Source organism: Equus caballus, chromosome 18 (assembly GCF_041296265.1).
Source record: "Equus caballus isolate H_3958 breed thoroughbred chromosome 18, TB-T2T, whole genome shotgun sequence".
NCBI classification, from domain to species: Eukaryota; Metazoa; Chordata; class Mammalia; order Perissodactyla; family Equidae; genus Equus; species Equus caballus.
In genome coordinates, this window is record NC_091701.1 from 25,230,557 (window position 1) to 25,253,037 (window position 22,481).

Sequence of the window (22,481 nt, forward strand, 5' to 3'; positions counted from 1 at the left end):
CCACCTCAACGTGGCCTGAGGAGCGGTGCCATGTCTGCACCCAGGATCTGAACCCTGGGCTGCCGCAGCGGAGTGGGTGAATTCAACCACTCGGCCACGGAGCCGGCCCCTGAAAAATATAATTTTTATATTTTTTTCAAAAAAGAATGTTTACTTCAGGTAAATTCAGACAAAAGCATCTAAAAATAACGGGGAAAAGGAAGCTAAAGAGATAATCTCTGAACAGTGGAGAGTGACAGGTATTCAGGCATGCTCCCATAAATTCATTATTTTTGCTTATATGGTGCAACAGAGATTTCATGTAATTATACATGCAAGGAATATTCAAACTTCATTATCAACCTACAAATTGTCATGGTGAATGCAGACCCCATCAGATCCAATGGCAGCTGTTCTGTGACATGTTGATAAAATACATGGTTTAATAAGCAACGATAGAGGAGCCCAGCCCTGCTCACACCTCTGTTCCACTCCCATCATTAAATTATTTCCACACATTTGATCACTTTTCTCTAAAGTGACTGAAATTGCATGGCTTAAGTCTGACTTCGCCAAAAATTATTTATTCCAATTGAAGTATATCCATTGCATTTATTTTTTATACTTTAAAATAAATCTTCTATTTATCATTTCAGTGAATTGCCTAACAAAAATCTATCTCTTCATTTTTCTAGATTTAACAAGAATTGTTTTATAAATCAAATGCTATCTAAATTACAAATTATTTTCTACAAATATTCTAAGGTGCAATTTCTTGATCACCCTCAGACTTACTAAAGAATAGCTATTTTAAAAATACATAGTAAAGAAAGAATTACTACTATTATTAAAGCAAATTAAATGTAGAGGAAAAGTTGCTTAAGTAAGCTTGGAAAATAATCTGACCTGGCAACTTAGTGAATATTCTAGCTGTTTGACTGACAGTATTCCATTTGCTAGGGACAAATACATTTGGATTAGTTGAGGTAATCACTAACATGGAGGGGACTGAGGCCTTTTGTTCAAACAATTTCCAACTGCTAGCTAAGCGAATTGATGAAAAACTCAAATCACACGGCAGCACTCCTTATGTTACTACCATTTATTTACTATATATTATGAATTATCATTTCTCCACAGAATCCTTGAAATAGCCAGTGTCCGCTGATTCACTAAGCATTTTGGTCCATTGTCACAATGAATGGCTTTACTCATTGTTTGATTTATGTTGAGGTTCTTCAAAGTGTTGGATTCTATTTGCTAACATGTTTTTTTGTTCACTTAAGTATACACAATCATACCTTTATATTTCATCTTTTACAAGTTTTATCACTGACATTTAATCTAATTATAATTATCAAACATTACATAATGCTATTTTCTTATGTTTAATAAGGATCAATAACCAATGCCTTTAATTGTATACCAAAAACATTAATAAAATATGATTATTGAATCCACATCACCAAATATTCTACATCTGAAAACTACATTTCTTCTATCATCGTACTCTTTTTTCTTCTTAATTTGATTGCACATTTTTCTTCACTTCTCCACCAATTTTTATGTTAGCAGCATTTGTAAGAATACATGTTTTCTGCCAATCGTAAAATAAATGGATACAACTTCTCATGCATATAGTTTCCCTAGGCAAGCACAAATAAAATTTTATACTCCTATGTGGGAGGAGTGGAGGGCAAAAGAGAGAGAGAGAAAATGTGTCAGTGTGTGTGTATGCAAGTGTGTGTAACAATGTGATTTCAGTTTATGGTAATATGCAGGAACAAAAGGACGGTTACTCGTTTGTGAATTTCTGCCACAAGAAATCAAAGTAAATTACTAATCACTCTTTTGGAAGAAGATATATAAAAACTCTGATTTGCCAGAAAAAAAGTCAAAAAGCACAGGTAGCTGTTACCAATTAGCATAAATCTAATAGTTTTCAAGGTATTTTAACAAACACTACAGTTGATGAGCTTGCAATTATCAACTCTATTTCTTGCTTTCTTTTAAATCCCATCTTCACTATCAAATTGTGAACTATCACTCAGCAAACAATCACAATTCTCATCTAGGTGACACTGTAATAAGCATTAAAGAAAGAATTAAAATTAACTCTGCAATTTACTACTTACATAAACAGTGAAACTCTGTGTGTATGTGTGTGTGTATATGCGAAACATGTAGTGAATACATTTATCTAAATACATTAATATTTGCATATATAGCTTTCCGACAGCCATAAGCTATGCTAGAAAACCTAAGAATCCTGCGCACTGGTCTGTAAATGAAATCCTTAAAGGGTGGCATATAATATGAATTGAAACACTCACTGTGAAAGGACTGAAGAATATTGATTGTCCATTCATCCGTTAATCTTTCTGTTTTTGTTGTCTGGATACATTTGAGCTGATTTGAAGATTCTCTTGATTCAATCCAACAAATTGTATCTTCATTGTAAATAAAATCCACAGTGTGAATTTCATTCCCATTGACTGAGCTCAGGGTTGCCATTTTACTTCCATTAAGATAGAAAACCTCAATTGTTTCAGAATTTGCAATTAACAGCATAGGTGGCCCATCTGTAGGTTCTGGAATAAAAAAGAGAGATGGAAGTGAGTTCAGTAAAAGTGAGTCACCTTTTTTTTTACAATTTGCATTACTCATTAAAGGTTATTCCTGTATTTTTAATGCATCTTTAAAATTAAAAAAGTGCTTGCAAAAAGTATTTATTAAAAACATGTATATATATATATATATGCTTCACTAACTATATATTTCAGCTCACTTCTCTAAGGAAAACAGTCCACTGAGCATTTGTTTTCTTTATTTCCTTAGTCATAATGCGTTGTCTAAATGTGAAGACAATGCTATTTACTTTCATTGTGGGTAAATAAAGGAAGTTCTGTGAGTTGTTTTTCTAGCAATGATTGTGGATCTGGACTGACCTCTCCACACAGTTTAAAGACTTCCCTTGTGAGCAAGGGCATGCTTTTTTGAGGTGGATGTATGAGGTCAGAAGTAGATTCTCTGGAGTGGAACATGCACAGCTCACAGACTCATACAAAGAGCACCTGTGACCTTAGCCTTACTGGCTCCTTGATTGACCTCAGGAGCCAAAAAAATCACACATTCGCTTAGTGACTAGATTATGATTACTGAGCCACTTCTTTCCACATTCCTTCCTTATAGTCAGGAAAATAAGATTCTATAGGTAAATGATACTTGTTCAGTACTGCTTTTTTGAGATGCAATGCATCTTGGCTTGTGTGAATTTTTGATGAATATATACTAATTGACTAGAATTTCAGTACCTTTTAACATTTAAAGGTAACGGGGAAATTCCATATAAAATTAGTGTTAAAGAGTTTAGCTATACAATCATCTTCATGGTAGCTTTTGCGCTAATCAGGGAATAGGAAAAATTTGGAAATCTTCAACTCCTCTTTTTTTCTGCCCTACATCAATATGGTGACTAATCTCGACTCATGTCAAATATACTAAGAATCCTCCCACTTCTCAGTCATTATTATTACAATCCTGCTCCAAGCTGCCATAATCTCTCAACTAGATCATTCCAGTATCTTTCTAACTGGTTTCTCTGCTTCCATCTATGCCTTCCTCCTCTTTAGTCTATCTCAACACAATAGCTTTAAAACATTAAGGGAGATGAAATCAGTCTTCCTCCCAATTCCTTGAAGGAATCAGAGTACTCCCATTCCAATCAGAGTAAAAGTCAAAGCCTTTATAATGGCCTATAAAGCCCTACCTGATTGGTATTCTCATTACCTATTTGCTCTCATTGTCTTCATCTCCTTACTACTCTCACCCTTCTTCATCTCACTCCAGACACACTGCTCTTCTTACTGTTCCTTGAACAAGCCAGGTAAACTGCTTTCAGAGGCTCTTCCTTCTTCCTGGAAAATTATCCCCCACATATCAGAATGGCTGACTTTCTCACCGCCTTCTGGATATTATTTGAATATCACCTTTCTGGTGAGGACTTCTCTTACCACTTTATATTGCAAAAATTGCAAGCCCCTACACTCTCTATACACCTTCCCCACTTTATTTTTCACTTATCACCATCAAACATTGTACATATCTTATTTATTTTTCTGATTTATTATTTTTCTACTTCTGCTGCTGTATATCTAGCATTCAAGAAAAGCATGGAAACTAGCTGTTGTTCAATAGAAATTTTTGAATAAGTGAAAAGGACACATAGAACTCTTGTGTAGTAATTTAGAAACATTCTGTGAAGTGTTACAAAATAATTTGTTTTTCTTAACCTATTAATGGAATCCAGAGAAAGGCTGGCTATTCAGAAAATGTCATACACATCATTTAGTCCACTCAAGAATTGATACTGAGCATTGTAAAGGTAGGACAAAAGCAAATAGATATACTATGACTAATACACTTAAATAAGTCTAAGGCTTTGAATGTATTATTTAATACTCTTCATCATTTCTGGTGAGAGTAGGGATAGCAGGCTTCTTATGTTTCCTTCAGATAGAAAAGCTCTCCAAAGAAGATGATTTTGGGTCTCCCCTCGCAGGTTTAAACCGTCAACTCTAAAATGTACCCCAAGGTCTTCCAAGAGTATTTGAATTTTTACCCCCTAAGAAATTCTCTCAGTTAAGCCATAGGATTCTTCCCTGCCTTCAGAAAGACACTAAAAGTTTTTGACTTAATGAAAACAACAAAATCAACAAAAATAAAAATCAACAAAAAAGTCTCAATGAGATTATAAAACTAATTAGTTCAATAGTTTCTTCCTAATGGAGCAAACAGACTTGTCCTAGGCTGTCTAGTACAAACAACAAAAAAGAAGTATCAAAAATGCTAAGGTCATTTCCACAATAAAGAGTTCTCTCAGAAGCATCAGTGAAATTGTGAACAACCTTTGCTTAACACAGCCTTGACAAGTGATCACATCTGAGCTTGGTTAGCCAGTTGGCTTCTCTCCTAATCTCTTAAAGCCATCTTGAACCATGCAATACTTGCCCCTGCCATTCCCTAATTTGGAAGTCCAGACTTGGTCTCTTTTCAACAATCCTAGCTCTGTTGTTTTCCAGTTGACCTTGGCACTCCTGAAACCTGTTGGATCATAGATTTCTCAGGTTATGAAGGGGTCTTAGACGGCTGTGCTATCAGGTTAACAAAGACGTACTGACACTACTGCCAGTGCTTACTGTCCTCATTTGATAACAGAAATGACCTTTAGTGAAACTGCCTCTCATTCAAAAATGAACCACTATTGAAAGCTTCTTTGCTGCCAAACTTGATGAGAAGTCCAGATGTAGACAATAATTTCTTCACTGGCAACTAGTCAGTAAATTTAAGTATGTCATAAACATTCTTGGAGAGAAGCTGAGATATGAAGGAGCACGGACATTCCCCTGAGAAACTGAGATAAAAATGAATAAATGGTTTACACAAGCAATGCTTACTTGATACAACTGATCAATCTATTTGACTTTTGTAGCTCCTTTTTGAGTGAATCAGTTTATTGTTTTAATGCAAAATATATCAACCACGGAGTTTAAAGCTTCAAATAAACAGAAATCCAATAAAGAGAAAGTCACGTGCTTCATAGTCTGACATGGCGTGATTTAATAATGGTGACTTTAAAAAGTCAAATGACGTACTGGAGGAAAGACACTTAAAATGTTACTTGTGATGAGCTTTATTGAAGTAATATTCATGTGTCTCTGCTAATTATTAACTGTGGTTTCCCTCTGTAGATAAATAAGCATAAAGCCTAGTGTAGGAGTAGGGAGCAGCAATTGAAACACAAGAATCCACAAAAATCATCAGGGACCAAGGATATAATTTTTTTCCTACTTCATGATGAAAGCTGGCATATGCCTGGCGAAGGTAATCTGTCTCTACCTGCACTGCATCTGAGCTCTAATGTGCATCATTACCTCAATTCCACCTGCCAATGAAGAGCACCTTTAGATTGTGTAATGAGGATAAAAGACTGACCAGAATAAATGCGATGCTCTTATCAGATGCCATCCTTAGAGTCAGTGGACAGTTCTCCCAAAAGAACAGCTGCAAAGCATATTAGATGACTTCAAAGGAATACCTACATCAACATTTAGTGAAAAGTAATAAATATTCACTTTCCACAATAGAAGAGCTTGAAACACAAGAAAGTGCTCAGTCACTATTCTAACTTAGAGAATCAAGACTCAGGCTGAATTACCCTCTCCAACAGGCTGTCAATTGATTCAGGCTAGAGAAGGAAAATTGTCCTCATCCTCTTCACCCCTCCCCATATGTCAACAGTATAGCAAACAGTATTTTCTCTCCCAAACAGTTATTGACATGTATAGTCAGCCTCTGTATGATAAGAAAGTGATTTTTTTCCCTATCATATATGCTATATTAAACAGTGCCACAATTTTTGAAGACTGATTAGAAAACTAAATTAAAAAAAGAAACTTGGAAACGTGGAAAAGCTCATTTGACTAGATTCATAAAAATATCTACTTAAATTTCAAACTACTATAGCCATATCCTTGCAAACCATATCCTTATTCTCTCATAGTCAAGAATATACTAAAATTGTATTTACATACTTATAATATGATTTTGACATATACTTGATGCTAAATAAATGTTTTCAGAGTGAATAAAACCTACTTTTAAGGTTTCATTTAAGCTTCCCATTCTTCCATTCAATTCTAAGAATATTAATTTAGCTAGTTTCCATTTAAGTGATTGGAATTATGGAATCAGATACAAATAAACATAAACCTAATAAACATTTATGTATGTAATAAATCTGTACATATGCACATATAAATGCATATCATCTAGTTATACTGTGTTCTGGTTTCCCTTAATTAATCTTATATTGTGAGCAATTATCTCCCCTGAATGAAGTTCAGTGGGTGCACCTCAGTGTTTGTTGAGTCAAAGATGAAAAAAAAGAGAATCCCAGGTTCAACTAGATAAAAGTTTAAATAATGACCTGCATGTAATGTATATAAAGAGTCAGAGTAAGACTAAAAGTGTGAGAAAAGAGACAATCGTATTTACACAGCCCAAAGAACTGATTTTTAACCCATATGAAGTTAACTAAAAGAGGAATTCTTAAAGTTTTACTTTTAATTTATCATATATAAAGTCTTTAAAAATAAAAAAAAAAAAATGGGATGAAGTTAGAAATGAAATGCTAACAACTGCAATCAAAAGCATGCAAAGCCCCATCGGAAGTGAACTTCTGCTATATGAAACAAAATGAAGAGCAATCTGTGTAGAGAGTAAAAATTTAGAAAATACTCTTAAAATTATACAAACAACAGAAGAAGATGAACATGAATATTAGGAGGAAATTAGTTTAAAAAAGAGAGAAAGAGCATTATTCAAATAATATAAGAAATTATTAATCAAAGTCAACCAAACCAAACTAAAAATGTGGCTGAAGTTAATCTCAAATAAGTACAAAAAAGATATAGGGTTGAAATAATTTTTCATTTCCAAAACATATATGGCCCAACTTGTTTCTCCATTTTACTCACTTTTTTTTTTTGCTGAGGAAGATTCTCCCTGTATTAACATCCGTGCCAATCTTCCTCTATTTTGTATGTGGATTGCCACCACAGCATGGCCACTGACAAGCTGTATAGGTCTGCACCCAGGAACCCAACTCAGGCCCCTGAAGTGGAGCACACTGAATTCAACCACTAGGCCACGGGGCTAGCCTCCTCAACTGTTTTTTTAATGGAAAAAACTCTTTACTGAACTGAATGATGTTTAGAATACAAATGTACTGTGCCATATGTCAAAAAAACCATTTTATCACATTTTATAAAGGAAAAAATAAAATATCAATCAAATGTGGAAACATTAAAATGCATTAAAAACAGTATTTGGCTAAGCAAGAAAATGTATATTGCTACAACTATATTATAATTTATCTTAGCACTACTTTTTATTGCCACAGTGTATTTATGCTGAACTATTGTTTGGACGAAAATGCTTTCTTTATTGTATTTTTTATTTTACTTCTCAGTATTTATAGATCTAAGGCATTCAACTGGGATTTGAAGGATATCAGTAAGACAGTCTGCCTTCAAGAAAGATCATCTAGGGGGCTGGCCCCGTGGCCGAGTGGTTAAGTTCGCGCGCTCCGCTGCAGGCGGCTCAGTGTTTCGTTGGTTCAAATCCTGGGCGCGGACATGGCACTGCTCATCAGACCACGCTGAGGCAGCGTCCCACATACCACAACTAGAAGAACCCACAACGAAGAATATACAACTGTGTACCGGGGGGCTTTGGGGAGAAAAAGGAAATAATAAAATCTTTAAAAAAAAAAAAAAAGAAAGAAAGATAATCTAGTAGAAAAGATAAGGTATATATACAAAGGTCTATATTTTTTAAGTCAGGTTTGGTACCTTTCATAATGGCATTGAGTTTTAAAGAATGATTAGATCTATCTTGCTATGGTTTGAATATTTGTGTTCTCCAAATTCATATGTTGAAATCCTAACCCCCAAAGGTGATGGTATTAGGAAGGTGGGGGTGTATGTGGGGGTTAGGATGTGCTTAAGTCACAAGGGATCCTGAATGGGATTAGTGCCTTATAAAACAGGCTCCAGAAAGATCCCTAGCTCCTTCTGCCATGTGAGAATACGATATGTCTGTGACCCAGAAGAGAGCCCTCACTCGACCATGTTGGCACTCTGATCTCAAACTTCCAGGCTCTAGAATTGTAAGAATTAAATTTATTTTGTTTATAAGCCACCAAGTCTGTGGTATTTTGTTGTAGCAGCCCAAACAGACTAAGACATATCTGTTTAGTAACGTCAGAGTTCCTCATGGTGATGGCATTTGATCTCAGCCTTGCCTTAATGGAAGAACAGGCATTGGACATGCACAGATGAAAAAAAAGTCAGGTGGAGCAAATGCACAGATATAAGAAAGACTGGATTATGTTGGAAAGATTTTGACCTTGGTTTTTCAGTTTTCTGGAAGGTACAGCATGTAATAGTGGTGAAAATGCTCCATAACAATAATAACAATAGCCAATGCCCTGTCAGAGCATTTTAGGATCCAGACACTGTAATACACGCTTCGCAGTTATTAGTTTATTGTACACTCATAATATCTCTATGAATCAGGTGTAATATTATCTACATTTTGTAGATAAGAAAATTAAGTCATGTAGAATTTAAGCAATTTAAGATCAAAGCTACTAAGTGAAAAGAACTGGATTCAAAATCATAGAGCTTGTGGTAGCTGAGAAAGTAGGTCGAGGAAAGATTGCACTGAATTTCAGGTCATTGACTGTCAAGATGATAAACTTATTTTTAATTTGGAGTGCAATGGGAAGCCAGTTGCACTAAATTTTAGGAAGAGAGTATAACATGATCAAAGTTGTGCTTTAAGATCAAGTTGGAAATGATACATAGAATACCGTAAGGGTGAGTAGAGGATAGTGGGATAGATAAATTTCTCATTTAAATTTTTAAATTATTTTTGCTTTTATTTTTAAAGTGGTGCAGTATAATTAATACCAGATGGGAAGGTAATACGTAAGTCTTATTTATAGACTGCCTTGATGCTAGTATTCTGGAGTGAGGTTGGAAAGGAGTTAGGTGAAAGGAGAAAGTATCTTTGTTTCTGCTTTGATTGATGCAGTACAGAAAGAATGGCCATGTGTGCCAACATTCCTGTTGGAAGCAGAGGTCATTAGGAGCAATTTAAGCCCCAGAGAATCCTCAGAGGTTCAGGAACATACTAGGTTATACACGTGTAAATAAAGAAAGGTATTAATCTTATTTTTAATTACAGATGGTCCCCAACTTACGCTGATTCGACTTTACGATGGTGCGAAAGTGATACACGTTCAGTAGAAACCATACTTCAGATTTTGAATTTTGATCTTTTCCTGTGCTAGTGATATGCAGTATGATGCTCTCGTGACGCTGGGCAGTGGCAGTGAGTCGCAGCTCCTGGTCAGCCACGCCATCACGAAGGTAAACAACTGATACACTTACAACCATTCTGTACTCACACAACAATTCTGTTTTTCCCTTTCAGTACAGTATTCAATAAATTACATGAGATATTCAACACTTTATTATAAAATAGGTTTTGTGTGAGATGATTTTGCCCAACTGTAGGCTAATAACAGTGTTCTGGGCATATTTAAGATAGACTAGGCTAAGCTATGATGTTTGGTAGGTTGAGTATATGAAATGCGCTTTCAACAACTTAGATATTTTCAATTTACATCGGGATGTAACCCCATCATTAAGTCAAGGAAGATCCGTATAAAGAAGGTAACCCCAAATTATAAAAACCATGTGGACACAGGCATTGGATATCTGGATTACTAAACATAGAAATTCTATTTTAATTTCTCAGAAAATAGGTAATAACCTAAAACAGGCAGTGTTGAGTTCTTAAGTAGAGATAGGTTGGTGTAATCAAGTAGAACTTCTAAGTTGTAGCAATTGCTTAACAGAGACAATTAGGAATATGGAATCAAGGATTATGTGGAAATTTTAGATTTGGGTGATGGGGAGAATCATGGTGTTATTAAAAGAAATAGGAAAGAAAGTAGAGTCAGTTTTAAGAGAAGATGATGAGTTTAGTGTTGGCACATTAGTCCAATGTCACGTTTTGTAAACTTGTCTTGGCATTGTAAAAACTCACTCAGGTAAAGTACAGATCAACTTGAATTAACCCTAGACCTTAAAACAATTTTACCTTTTTGTTATTTAGACCTTACTAGCGAAATACTGGAACCTTCATTTAGAGGACATTTCAATTTGAAATATGATGATTGCAAAGCAATGAAAAATGTTGTTTCTCAGGAATAAGAATTATCTTACAAAAAAATTAAAGTCAATAATATCATGCCACACACCAAAAAAGAAAAAAAAGAAAGCTTCGCATTTCATAAATTAGTAGCTTTCACAATTTTTCTGTTTCTTAAAGAGCTGGTCCACCAGATCAAGGAATTATCTTCCTTATTATCTAGAAGGTCTTATTTGGCACATGGTTAAATGCTCAATAAATGAATGGCACATTGAGGAATGTTTGAATATGGATTTTCAGTGTTTTTAAAGATATTTCACTGAATTTTTAAATTTAAGAATGATAATGTATTTCAAAAAGTAAAATGAAATAAATATTGCACTGTGATTTTTAACTAGGAAAATGAAAGAAATTTAATTAATAACCATTGAATGGTTACATTAGTAAATCTCAAAATCTTAAAATATAATTCATTCAAATTTTAGGTTACTGAATGAATATTACAACCAGTAGATAGTCCAGGGATGGTCAATTTACATTGGTTACCGAGAGGTGGCCCAACGGCTACTTTTGAATCTCCTGCTCACCTTTCTAATTGTGGGAAGCAGGAACTGCTTTAGGTATAGAAATACATTTTTCTCAATTCACACGTGTCCCTCTAAGTTACAAATTGGTAATGACTGAGTTTAAAATGTAATATATATTGGCTTATTTAAAAAACTCTCTCTAAATAACTTCTGTCCATAGAATAGTTCCTGTTTGAAAGTATGGGTCCTTTAAAAAGAAAACACATTTAATTTGTCTCCTAAAAAGAAAATACTGTCTCAGTATTTGCACAATTATTTATTCATTTAACAAATATTTATTGAGCATAGCTAGCTTCTGCCAGGCACTGCTCTAGATGCTAGGGATATAGCAGTTATCAACACTAAAAATATTCTTGTTTCCATAGGGCTGACATTTTACTGGAGGAAACAGACAATAAGCAAGTGAACAAATACTATTTAATATTGTTTGGCAGTGATAAATTCTATGAAGACAGGTAAAGCACTGGTAGTAATGGGGATGCAGGCTGTTCCTTAGAGAGAGCAGTCCAATTCAGAATATATTTAAAAGTTTGAAACAAAGCGTTTGAGAGAATGAATGTAGTCAAGGATGACTCCAACGTTTTGGCTTGAACAATTGAATGAATGGGGGTGACATTTACCAAGATGGGCCACATTGGAGAAAGAGCATTGTTAGGGGAGAGAACCAAGAGTTTGGGACACACAGAGTTTGATATTTCTATTAAATTGCCAAGTGGAAATATTGTGCTGGATCTCAATATCTAAGCAAGTCCAGTGTTCAGCAGAGAGGTCAAGGCTAGTGATAAAAACTCAATTTCTAGATGCTTTATAAAACCATGCAAGAGGGTGTGTTTTTAAAGTCATGATATGGCATGAGAGACTTAAGAAATCAATAAAGGAAGAGAATATGTCCACAGGCCTGAACAATGAGTCACGACAAAAATACTGGAAAAAGTAGATAATGCAGCAAAATAAACTGTGAAAAAATGCCCAGTAAGGTAAGAGGAAAACTCCAAGAATGTGTCACTTTAAAAAGGAAAGTATTCAAGGAGGACACAAGGATCAGTTGTGTGTTAAGGACAGACAACTGAGTAATTAAAGAACTGGAGGTCACTGGTAACCTTGACAGTAGAGGTGTAAATAAGTAATAAGAATGTAAGACCCATTGAAGTGGGTTCAAGAGAGAAGGGGAGGCAGTGGAGAAAGAGAGAACACATTCTGTGCATTTTCCTATAATGAGAAAAGAAAAATGGAGTGGTAGCTGGAGACAAATTTAGATTTAAAGGAAATTGTTTCATATCATCTTTACAACATGCTTGTATGCTGATGGGAATGATCCAGGAGAAAAGAAAATATCAATGATTCAAAGAATAAAGAAGACAATTATACGAGTCTAAATCTTGAACAGGTAAAAGAAGATGAGATTGATGCACAATTACAGGGATTGGCCTTAGATAGAGCAAAGTCAGTTTGTTCTTTGATTCAAATAAGTGGGAGGTGGAATGATTAGTTCTAGATTTAGATAGATTGGTAGATTTAATAGAGTTCAGGGTGAGAAAGTTCTCTTTTGATTGCTTCTATTTTCTCAGCGAAATATGAAACAAGAATAAAGAGGAAAGTGGTAGATATATGAAAATTCATTATCTAGAGGTGGGGAGGGGAAAGGTCATTTAATCTATTTCATTGTTTTCTGACAGGGCTGCCAAAGGATGTAAATATACAACCTATATTTAAGATCGCAATTTTCTACTTTGCTATTAAAAAGACAGATTAGTTCTAAGGACTCAGTGGTGATTATATACAAACTTCTAGCTACTTTACTGGATATATTCTTTGTATTTTGACAGTATGTTGTGCCAAACTTCTAAAGACTGTTAAGATATAACTTATCTAATAATTTGGCAAGGATTATCTTTCACGGAAAGCACAGATGGAGGCTGTGTGAGTCCTGGTGCTAAGAAGAAATGTTCACACACATTTAAAAATGCAATCAATAGAACGAATGTTCTCTTCTCAGGACTAAAATGACTCTGAGCAGCTTGACTAGGAGGAATATGCAGAATATTAGTCATCAAAATCAGGGGCAAGTATGAACTCTAGGGGAGGAGTGCCCAAGAGGTATTCTCTGACAGCTATTATTACCTTGTTGCTTTCAGTTGATACAGGGGATGCCTTGAAGCCTCTCTGAAAAAATTTTTTTCTTATTAGAAAGGATAAAATATTCTTCTTTTTCTCGGGTTGTAAGCTGTTTTTTCCTGAGGATTTCAATAGTTGTATATGTCTACTTTTCCCAAACAAAACAATAGAAAAGGTACATACATATGTATATCCTTGCCTCATCTTAAAATAAGACCACCTGTAATTTCCATGAATTTAAATGCACCTCATTTCTTTTTGTTTTTTCATTATATTTGCCCAATTTTAAAACAAAGGGAGCTAATTGTAGAGCATGATACGATCCATCACACATTCCAAATTGGGGATTTCATTAATAGTTCAATAGCGAGTCTACAAAAAATTAAATAGCATGATATAAATTTGTACCTATATGTTATGCCATTTGTGAAAACGTTTATTGATTGTCAATCTAGAGCCCATAAATGTGGCGACGTAATTCTTCATGCCCAAACAAAGAAGTCTTCAGCTAGGCTGCAGTTAAAATGTTAAGTAGTAAAGAAAACAGAAGACATGCATTTTTTTCTATGTCTGATATTTTCTTAGACTATGGGTAAATCAAAGGTGTCATGATAAATAAGACACCACGGATATGTTTTCTGTTATCAATCTTGCAACTTTGTTGCTGGAAAAAGATTTAAGGTGTCGAGAAAGGTGCTAGACTGTGCAAGTGATGTCCTCTAACAACAACAACAACAAAAAAACAAACAAAAGGCACACATAGAATATTCATGAGGCGTTTTATACCTCAACACTGGTGTACTCATTAACAGTGTCGGGGTAGGAAAAAAAAGCGTTGTTTAATTTGGGTAATGGAAATTCCACTAGAAATTATTGCTCTTTCCTGTCATGGAATGTGATTTCCAGCTGAATGAAGGGCCAGAGAAGATGTAGGGTAGGAATACTCGAAAAAATACGGAAATATGTTTAACGGCCAGGCCATGTTTTCAAAGGCATCCTGCCAAGTTGTAGTATTTCTATAGGATAGAGGCTTAGGCAATACTGCCTCACTGCAGATGCAGTAACTTGTTCTTCAGCTATATTTGCATAGTGAGCACACTAGGATTGTATCTTTATCTGAGGAAGGTCTTGGTGGAGACAGCACATTTATGGAGATTATAGAGAGATCCCCAAACCACTCTTTGATGTCAATACTACAATAAAGACAGTATGAGGCCTGAAAGACAGGATAAAACTGGCAAAATACCCCATTGTCCTTTGAATCTCTTCCAGCCTTTTGACTTTCCTTTTACTGATCCTCAACATTCCAGTGCCTTATTCTGTTTCCTGAATGTTGAGGAAATTGCGAGAACATCCAACAAAAATTAACCAAACACATTCTCTATTCCAGGCACTGAGCTACTTCTCTGCCGCTTACCACTTAGTGTACATAATTTCCTCCATGCATATGTGACTGAGTAAAGAACAACAAATCCGAATTACTCTGCTGGTGCTGGTCCGCTAAGCCCACTCCCAGATCTGAGCTTCTCATAGGCCATCATGCCATCAAGTGCCAGTCACAGTTATGCTTTAATGAAATGACAAATTTTGCAGGAACTAGACTTCTGGACTTCCTAAAAAATAACAAAAACTCTGAATAGTGAATTTTCACATGTCAAGACATAGTCACATATCATTCTGCAGGAAACCACTCTTAGCCAGATGCTATACTGAAACAGATCTGATCCACTAGTCTCAGAAGTTATCAAAGTTACTAAGACTTAATATGTTACCCTTCCTAGGAACACTAACATTTTAATATAGTGCGCTTCTTTAAAAAAAAAAAAAAAGGGAGGCAATTATATTTTAATAACTTAATTCCAAGCATTACAAGTGGCTAATAAGACTATGATATTCTGAGCAGAGAACTCTTTCCTCTCTATGCAGACACCTGCCTATTTTCCCCACAAGCAGAACCAGCCCTGGCAGAAAACCATGGATGATTCCTCTACCTTCCAAAAGAAAATTTTAAGCTATATATAAGTAGATGACAACAGAGTTAGGGGTTCAAATTAGGAGCCATGGGAAGTTATATTCTGTTTTATTTCTCTGCCTTTTTTTTTTTTCTTTTAAGGACTGTAGCAAAGAAGACAGCAAGTGGTATGAAAATGTTCCCTAACACTATCTAGAGGTGTGCTTCCGTGGATTATACAGGGATTATGATTTGTATTTCTCACAACTAAAAGTTCCATTGCCTAAATAGTCTTGCCCCCATCCCCCAAATCAGTGAACAGTGAAACATATGTTATTTAATGGATTCTCTTCTCTCACTACTCTGGTTGCTCCATAATGAAGAGGAACATTCTCTCTCCTATGGTACCATTTAAGGCAGTGCCTCTACACTGATGAGCATAAAATTATTTAGTGCTTTTTATTCTGCTATTGCTTTAGTCCAATCAGTAGAGCCCCACCAGTTGTGCTGAATTGTATGCTGCCGTAAGTGCCTGTCTTCAGTGAATGGTTAGGACACTGAAAGCACGGTCCAATGAGCGTGAATTTATCAGGAGTAAAATTGCCGACGAGTCCTAAGATAAACACCTTTGGCTATCACTTTCACTCCTACACGTTCTCCGTGAGCCTGCTTTCAGTCCTGGGTGCCCACATTCAACACACATTTCTACATCAAAATCAGTCTAAATCAGTTAAAAGAAAGTTGAATTTTAAAAAACACTCTCCATTTTCAGATTTGACAAGTCATTATTAGAACTCTAATCTCAAAACAATGTAAAAATATATGGGAAGTTTTACTAGATACATATAGATGTTTTGACAGCTATTTTGAAAACATTTTTTCAAATGACAAGTCCTAATGTTTAATTCAAAAATGCCTAGCTTTTACTGTGTGTCTCATTCCAAAGTAATGAACACTTCATCATGATATTCATAGTCTAGAATGTCTCCTTCTCCATAGTCAGATCAAGTATGCATATTTAGTTAAATTTTTTTAACATACACTATAGACTTTCTTCCATTTGGAAATTACTTATTTTGATGTCAAATGGATAGTTGGACTAGATTACCTCTGAAGTTCTTCACAGCTCTTAAATGATTGATTCTATATTTCAGAAATCAGTTCAATCTTACTAAGTGTAGAGAAGAAAGGAATTTGTCTGCAGTGCGTGAATTAATAGCAATGAAAAGGTCTCCTCTCTAACATTAATCTCTTCCCCCATCTGCCACAGGGCCTGAAATCTCCTCTCCCTATTAGAGTTATTTCTTAAAGGTGCTCTTAAGACTTATGAATTTTACTTAGGCTCAGGCATTATATTACAAATCAGGGATAATCAATTAACTTAGATTAATTTACCTAATTACTGTCAATTGTCACATTGAAAATAAGACCTCACTGGCAAGCTTTGGAGTAAATATTTGGGGAGCGACCAAGATGTTATTCTGTGAACTAGTTCATCACATTTATAAGCAGCTCCTCAATCAATTGACTCTGGCTCTCCCTGCCTTCACATAAAAGGTTCCTTCTCCCTGGAACTTTTATTTTCTCATATCATCTAGTAACATCTTTCCAGAACCCTCCTCTTGGGTCAAGTTCTAGCTTCCTATTGTATCCTTTGGGTTTGATATTTTTTATATTGTTGTTTCTTTCCAAAGCTTAGAGATTTTTTCCACACATCCACTGTCTGGGACCAGCCCATTCCACGCTTCTCTAGTTTCCCACACTCCAAGCTTCTGAGAGCCCTGAGACTTTGGCTTGACTTGGAGGGAAAGTCAGGTTCTGGTCCAGGAGAGTAGAATTGCAGAGAAAGAAAACAGATGGGCCAACCTAAGCATTCACATAACAGAAAGGAGGAATAGTAAAACCTAAGACAAATGTGGTTTAATTTATAACTTTTTCCTAGCACCTGTCAGTCATAGGAACACTAGAATATGATAAAACTCCCAGAAAAATTTTAAAGTTAATGCATTAAATGGAGTTTTTACATTTAACTGAAGCCAAAAATATCCTCTGGTTCATTTGTTATAAAGATGAGAAAACTAAAGCAAAACTGATAGTTTTTCTTTTGATTGTACAAATATATTGGTTTAAATATCCATGTGACCTTTAGAACCAGTCAGCATATGTTATAGACTTATGCCCATTTACTATATTACTAGCATTTCGTTTTCCTAAAACTACAAACCACAGGAACATTCCCCAGGAAACTGTGTGTTTTTCAAACTGTGTGAGCCAATATTGTATCAAGCCAACCACCTAGAGATGAAGGCATTTATATACTCTATTATCAATTGTAGAGTCATCAGATTTCCTTGATGTGGCATTACATTATCATCTACCATCCCTCTCTGGTTACATTCTGTTGTTGTCAGATACCCTCTCCATGTACAAAGAAAGGAAGCGCCCTTTGTATAGGCTTTATTACATTGCATTCTTCCTGTGTATCCATAACAATATTGTGTGTAACAATAGTAACAGCAAAGAACAAGCCTTCTACTGCTTTAGTCCACTTGTATTTTATTTATTTATTTATTTATTTTTTTTTTTTTAAAGATTTTATTTTATTTTATTTTTTCTCCCCAAAGCCCCCAGTACATAGTTGTATATTCTTTGTTGTGGGTCCCTCTAGTTGTGGTATGTGGGACGCTGCCTCAGCGTGGTTTTGATGAGCAGTGCCATGTCCGCGCCCCAGGATTCGAACCAACGAAACACTGGGTCGCCTGCAGCGGAGCGCGCGAACTTAACCACTCGGCCACGGGGCCAGCCCCAGTCCACTTGTATTTTAAATCATAACTCTCAATGTTGGGAAAAAGAGGAACATATAACCTGACCCAATTTTTTTCGAGGATTGCTCCTGAAAAATAAATAGGCTTCATAAACCAAGTCAGTAATTCAAAAAAGTAAACTAAGAGGTAAAAGAGATTTTTTTTTTTGTAATTTTGTATACAATACGTTTTGTAAATAATTTAACACACTATCTCAGGAAAATCATTGAAATTATAACATGACATTATGTTGTAAAGGGAGACAGCAGCTTGCTGAGCAAATCCAATGCTTTGCTCAATCTAGATTTGAAAAGGAGAATCCATCTCATACCTAATTTTCCAATTGCTGATAAAAGGGGGTAGGGGTCGTTCATTAATTTATCAAAATATCTTAATTTGAAAATGTCTGAAATGAAACAAGGTTTAGGGGAAGTTAGAAGAAGCCAGATGGAATATCATGTATAATATCTCCCTCTATTATTCCCAAGCTAATTCAGCTGATAAAAAATTATCATTATCCTATTGTTACTAGCACATTTTAAAGCTATTTCATTAGCAAGTCAACAAGACTTACTGAGTGTTTACTGTAGGCTGAATATTGTATAGAAACCATAGGTGTTTTTGCAGGTAAGAAGTAAAAGCGTGTTTTCAAACATGAAATTCAAACAATTAAGAGTGGAGCACTAATTTTAATAATTTTAATTAAGAAAGAATAGTTTATTCCTTCTTCTCCTTTCCTTCTTTCCTTCCACAAATATTCATTGAGTACCCGTATGTTCCACGCAGTGATCAGAACTAAGTAAATAACAGTAAACAAAATTGACAAGTTCTGTATGCTCAAAATGCTTACATTATTCTGGGGAAATCAGATGATAAACAAATATATAATGAGTTCATTTCAAATGGTAGTCCTATAAAGAAAATAAAATTGAAAAATCAAATAGTGATAGAGTAAGCATGCATAAATAAATAAAATTGGGAAATAAGATAGTGATGGAGAAGACATGCACCATTAAATAGCATGGTCAGAGAAGGTCATTGTGAACGATGACAGTTTAGCCAAGATTTGAATGATAAGAATGTGAATATCATAGGGAAAAGCATTGCAGGCAGATAAAACAGCAAATGGAAAGACTACAAGGCAAGAGCAACATGGTTGAAGAAGGACAAGGAAACCAGCAAGGGTGGTGTGTGATGAAAGAAGAGAGTAGTGGGAGATGAGATTGGACAGGTAAATGGTATCAGATCATTAGGCCCTTATAGTTCCCATGAGAAGTATGGATTTCATTCTCAAGGTGAGTGAAAGTATTGGGAGATTTTAAACAAGAGAATGATATAATCTGGTTTATATTTTAGCAGATCACTATAACTATTACCTGGAGCATGAATTTTGGAGGGAAAGCAAAAGCTCACAGAAATCAGTTAGGAATCTATTGCACAGTCCACGAGAAAGGTGAGTAATTCAAATCAATTAATCCATTTTATTTCAACAGGTTTTTGCTAATTAGAAACTTCCTGTAATGGAGGGAGTTTTATAATGATCAGTGACAACTAAAAGAACTGCTCTGGATTTCTAAGTACGGATCAGTGAATTAAAATGAAGGAAAAAGTTATTTTTTCAAAGTCCATATTGCTCTACTACATTTCTAATAAAAAGCATTGTAGAAAGGAAATAAGAAATTCTGGAAAGACAAAAAAGATAACTTACCATTTTTGACTTTGCAAGATCTGTTGTCTGGCTGCATTATGTAGCCCTCCACACAACTGCAGGCATAGGATCCATATGTGTTTATGCAGGTCTGGCTGCATGTACCATAAATAGCACATTCATCTTGATCTGAAAAGAAAATTATACATAGGCATTGCTAAACAGACATCGTTGGGCAACTTGTTTTTCTCCTTGAAGAAAACATTTCTTTAAAACTTTGAAAATAGGCTATAGTTTGAAAAAGGAAGAACCAATTCTAATAAGGCTTTTCAAAACCACACCAACTGAAAGGCAAACTCATTGCTGCTTTAGTAGCTACAGAGATACAAGGTCAAATTTAATATCAAATTTTTATTTTAAAAGAGAATTTATTCGCATTTTTGATGGACAGGACAGAAGTCCTTGGATATGTTTGCAAAGGTATAAAATGTACTCCAATGAATATTTGTTGACTAGTTCTGGTGTTTATGACAGTGACTTTTTCACTAGTTTAACAGAGAATTAGTCTAGTAACATGATTTTCAATGAACAGATTAAATAAGCGTTCTGAGCCAAGCTATGCAAATCACCATCACAAAATCAAAAAGTGGAAACTATTAAGCACTTGCTGAAAAGAGAAATTTCATCTTAATTAAATTTTATTTTAATATACAGGTCCTCCTTCTATTTCTCCCCTTCTTCCTCTCCCTATACTTGACCCCCCAGCATCTTGTTCAAATCTCTATAAATAGCAGGTACTTAAAGATTCTTAACTGAGCAGGCAAATTAAAAAAAAAAAATTCTGTCAACTAATAATTTAGACATATGTATATTGAGTCTGTCTTGTGTACCATGCACTATACTAATCCACCAAAATTGATAAAACATGGCTCCTACCTCTAAGTAAAACAATCTAGTGAAATATAATTTTGATTCTATGCATTTCCTTACAATAGAGGTGTACTCTGGTTACGATATAAACATAGAGAAGTGAACCTGCTTGGAATTGGAGGGAGGATATTTAGTGAAGACTGCATATTGAGCTGAATTTGAAGGATGACTTAGATTTTCTTAGAGTAAATAAAAAGGGATGAGATGGAAAAGGGCATTCCAATTAAACAAAACAGTATGTGAAAAGTTATTAGGATGACATAGTGGGGATTTCAAAGAAGTGTAAGAAGTCAACTGGCATTAAGAGTATTTTAAGGGAAGTGGTAAGAGATGACACTGGGAAAGTAGTTTTGGGGCCAGATAATAAAGTTACTTATATGCTAAACTAAAGAGTTTTACATTATACATAGGCATTGGGAAAGCGTTAATTAGATTAGATATATGATCAACTTTGTATTTTAAAACTAAACAAACTCATACAAAATAAATTAGTGAATGTAGAGAAGAGATCCTGGGAAATTAGCTATGTGCTAATTCCAGACAAGAAACTGTATTTTGGTTTTTTTGTTTGTATGTTTTTCCGGTTTTTTAATTGAGTTCATAGTTTACACCAATGTGAGATTTCAGTTGTACATTATTTCTTGACTGTCACCACATTAGTGATCTCCTTTAACACCTGTGTCCGCTCCCACCCCCCTTCCCCTGGTAACCACTGAACTCTTTTCTTTATCCGTGTGTTTGTTCATATTCCACATATGAGTGAAATCATCTGGTGTTTGTCTTTCTCAGTCTGGCTTGTTTTGCTTAGCATAGTTCCCTCCAGGTCCTTCCATGTTGTTGCAAATGAGATAAAGTTGTCTTTTTTTATGGCTGAGTAGTATTCCATTGTATATATATACCACATCTTCTTTATCCATTCATCAGTTGATGGGCGCTTGGATTGTTTCCATGTCTTAGCTACTGTGAATAATGCTGCAGCGAACATAGGTGGGGCATACGTTACATATGTTGGATTGTTAAATTTAAATTGTTTGGGTAAATACCCAGTAGTGGGATAGCTGGGTCGTATGGTGGTTCTATTTTTAGTTTTTTGAGGACTCTCCATACTGTTTTCCACAGTGGCTGCACCAGTTTGCATTCCCACCAACAGTGTATGAGGGTTCCCTTTGCTCCACATCCTCTCCAACATTTGTTATTTGTAGTCTTAGTGATTATAGCCATTTTAACAGGTGTAAGGTGGTATCTTAGCGTCGTTTTGATTTGCATTTCCCTGATTAGTGATGTTGAACATTTTTTCATGTGTTTATTGGCCTTCTGTATATCTTCTTAGGAAAAATGTCTCTTCATATCCTCTGCCCATTTTTTGATTGGGCTGTTTGTTTTTTTATTGTTCAGTTGTGTGAGTTCCTTATATATTATGGAGATTAACCCCTTGTCAGATATATGATTTGCAAATATTTTCTCCCAATTGGTGGGTTGTCTCTTTGTTTTGATTCTAGTTTCTTTTGGCTTGCACAAGCTCTTTAGTCTGATGAATTCCCACTTGTTTATTTTTCATTTTGTTTCTCTTGTCTGAGAAGACATGGTATTTGAAAAGATTCTTTTAAGTTTGATGTCAAAGAGTGTACTACCTATATCATCTTCCAGAAGTTTTATGATTTCAGGACTTATCTTCAAGTCTT

At 35.1% G+C, this 22,481-nt stretch overlaps 1 protein-coding gene across 3 annotated transcripts in view; it reads right to left on the minus strand.

Annotated features, from left to right (window-relative positions):
- LRP1B (LDL receptor related protein 1B) overlaps positions 1-22,481 on the minus strand; it is a 1,824,397-nt gene that overhangs the window by 969,925 nt on the left and 831,991 nt on the right. For all 3 annotated transcript variants that reach the window (XM_070241833.1, XM_023622537.2, XM_023622536.2), the window contains 2 exons: positions 19,930-20,058; positions 2,313-2,570 (listed from right to left, as the gene is read on the minus strand). In XM_070241833.1, the coding sequence (XP_070097934.1) occupies positions 2,313-2,570; positions 19,930-20,058 (387 nt within the window). The remainder of the gene's footprint in view (positions 1-2,312; positions 2,571-19,929; positions 20,059-22,481) is intronic.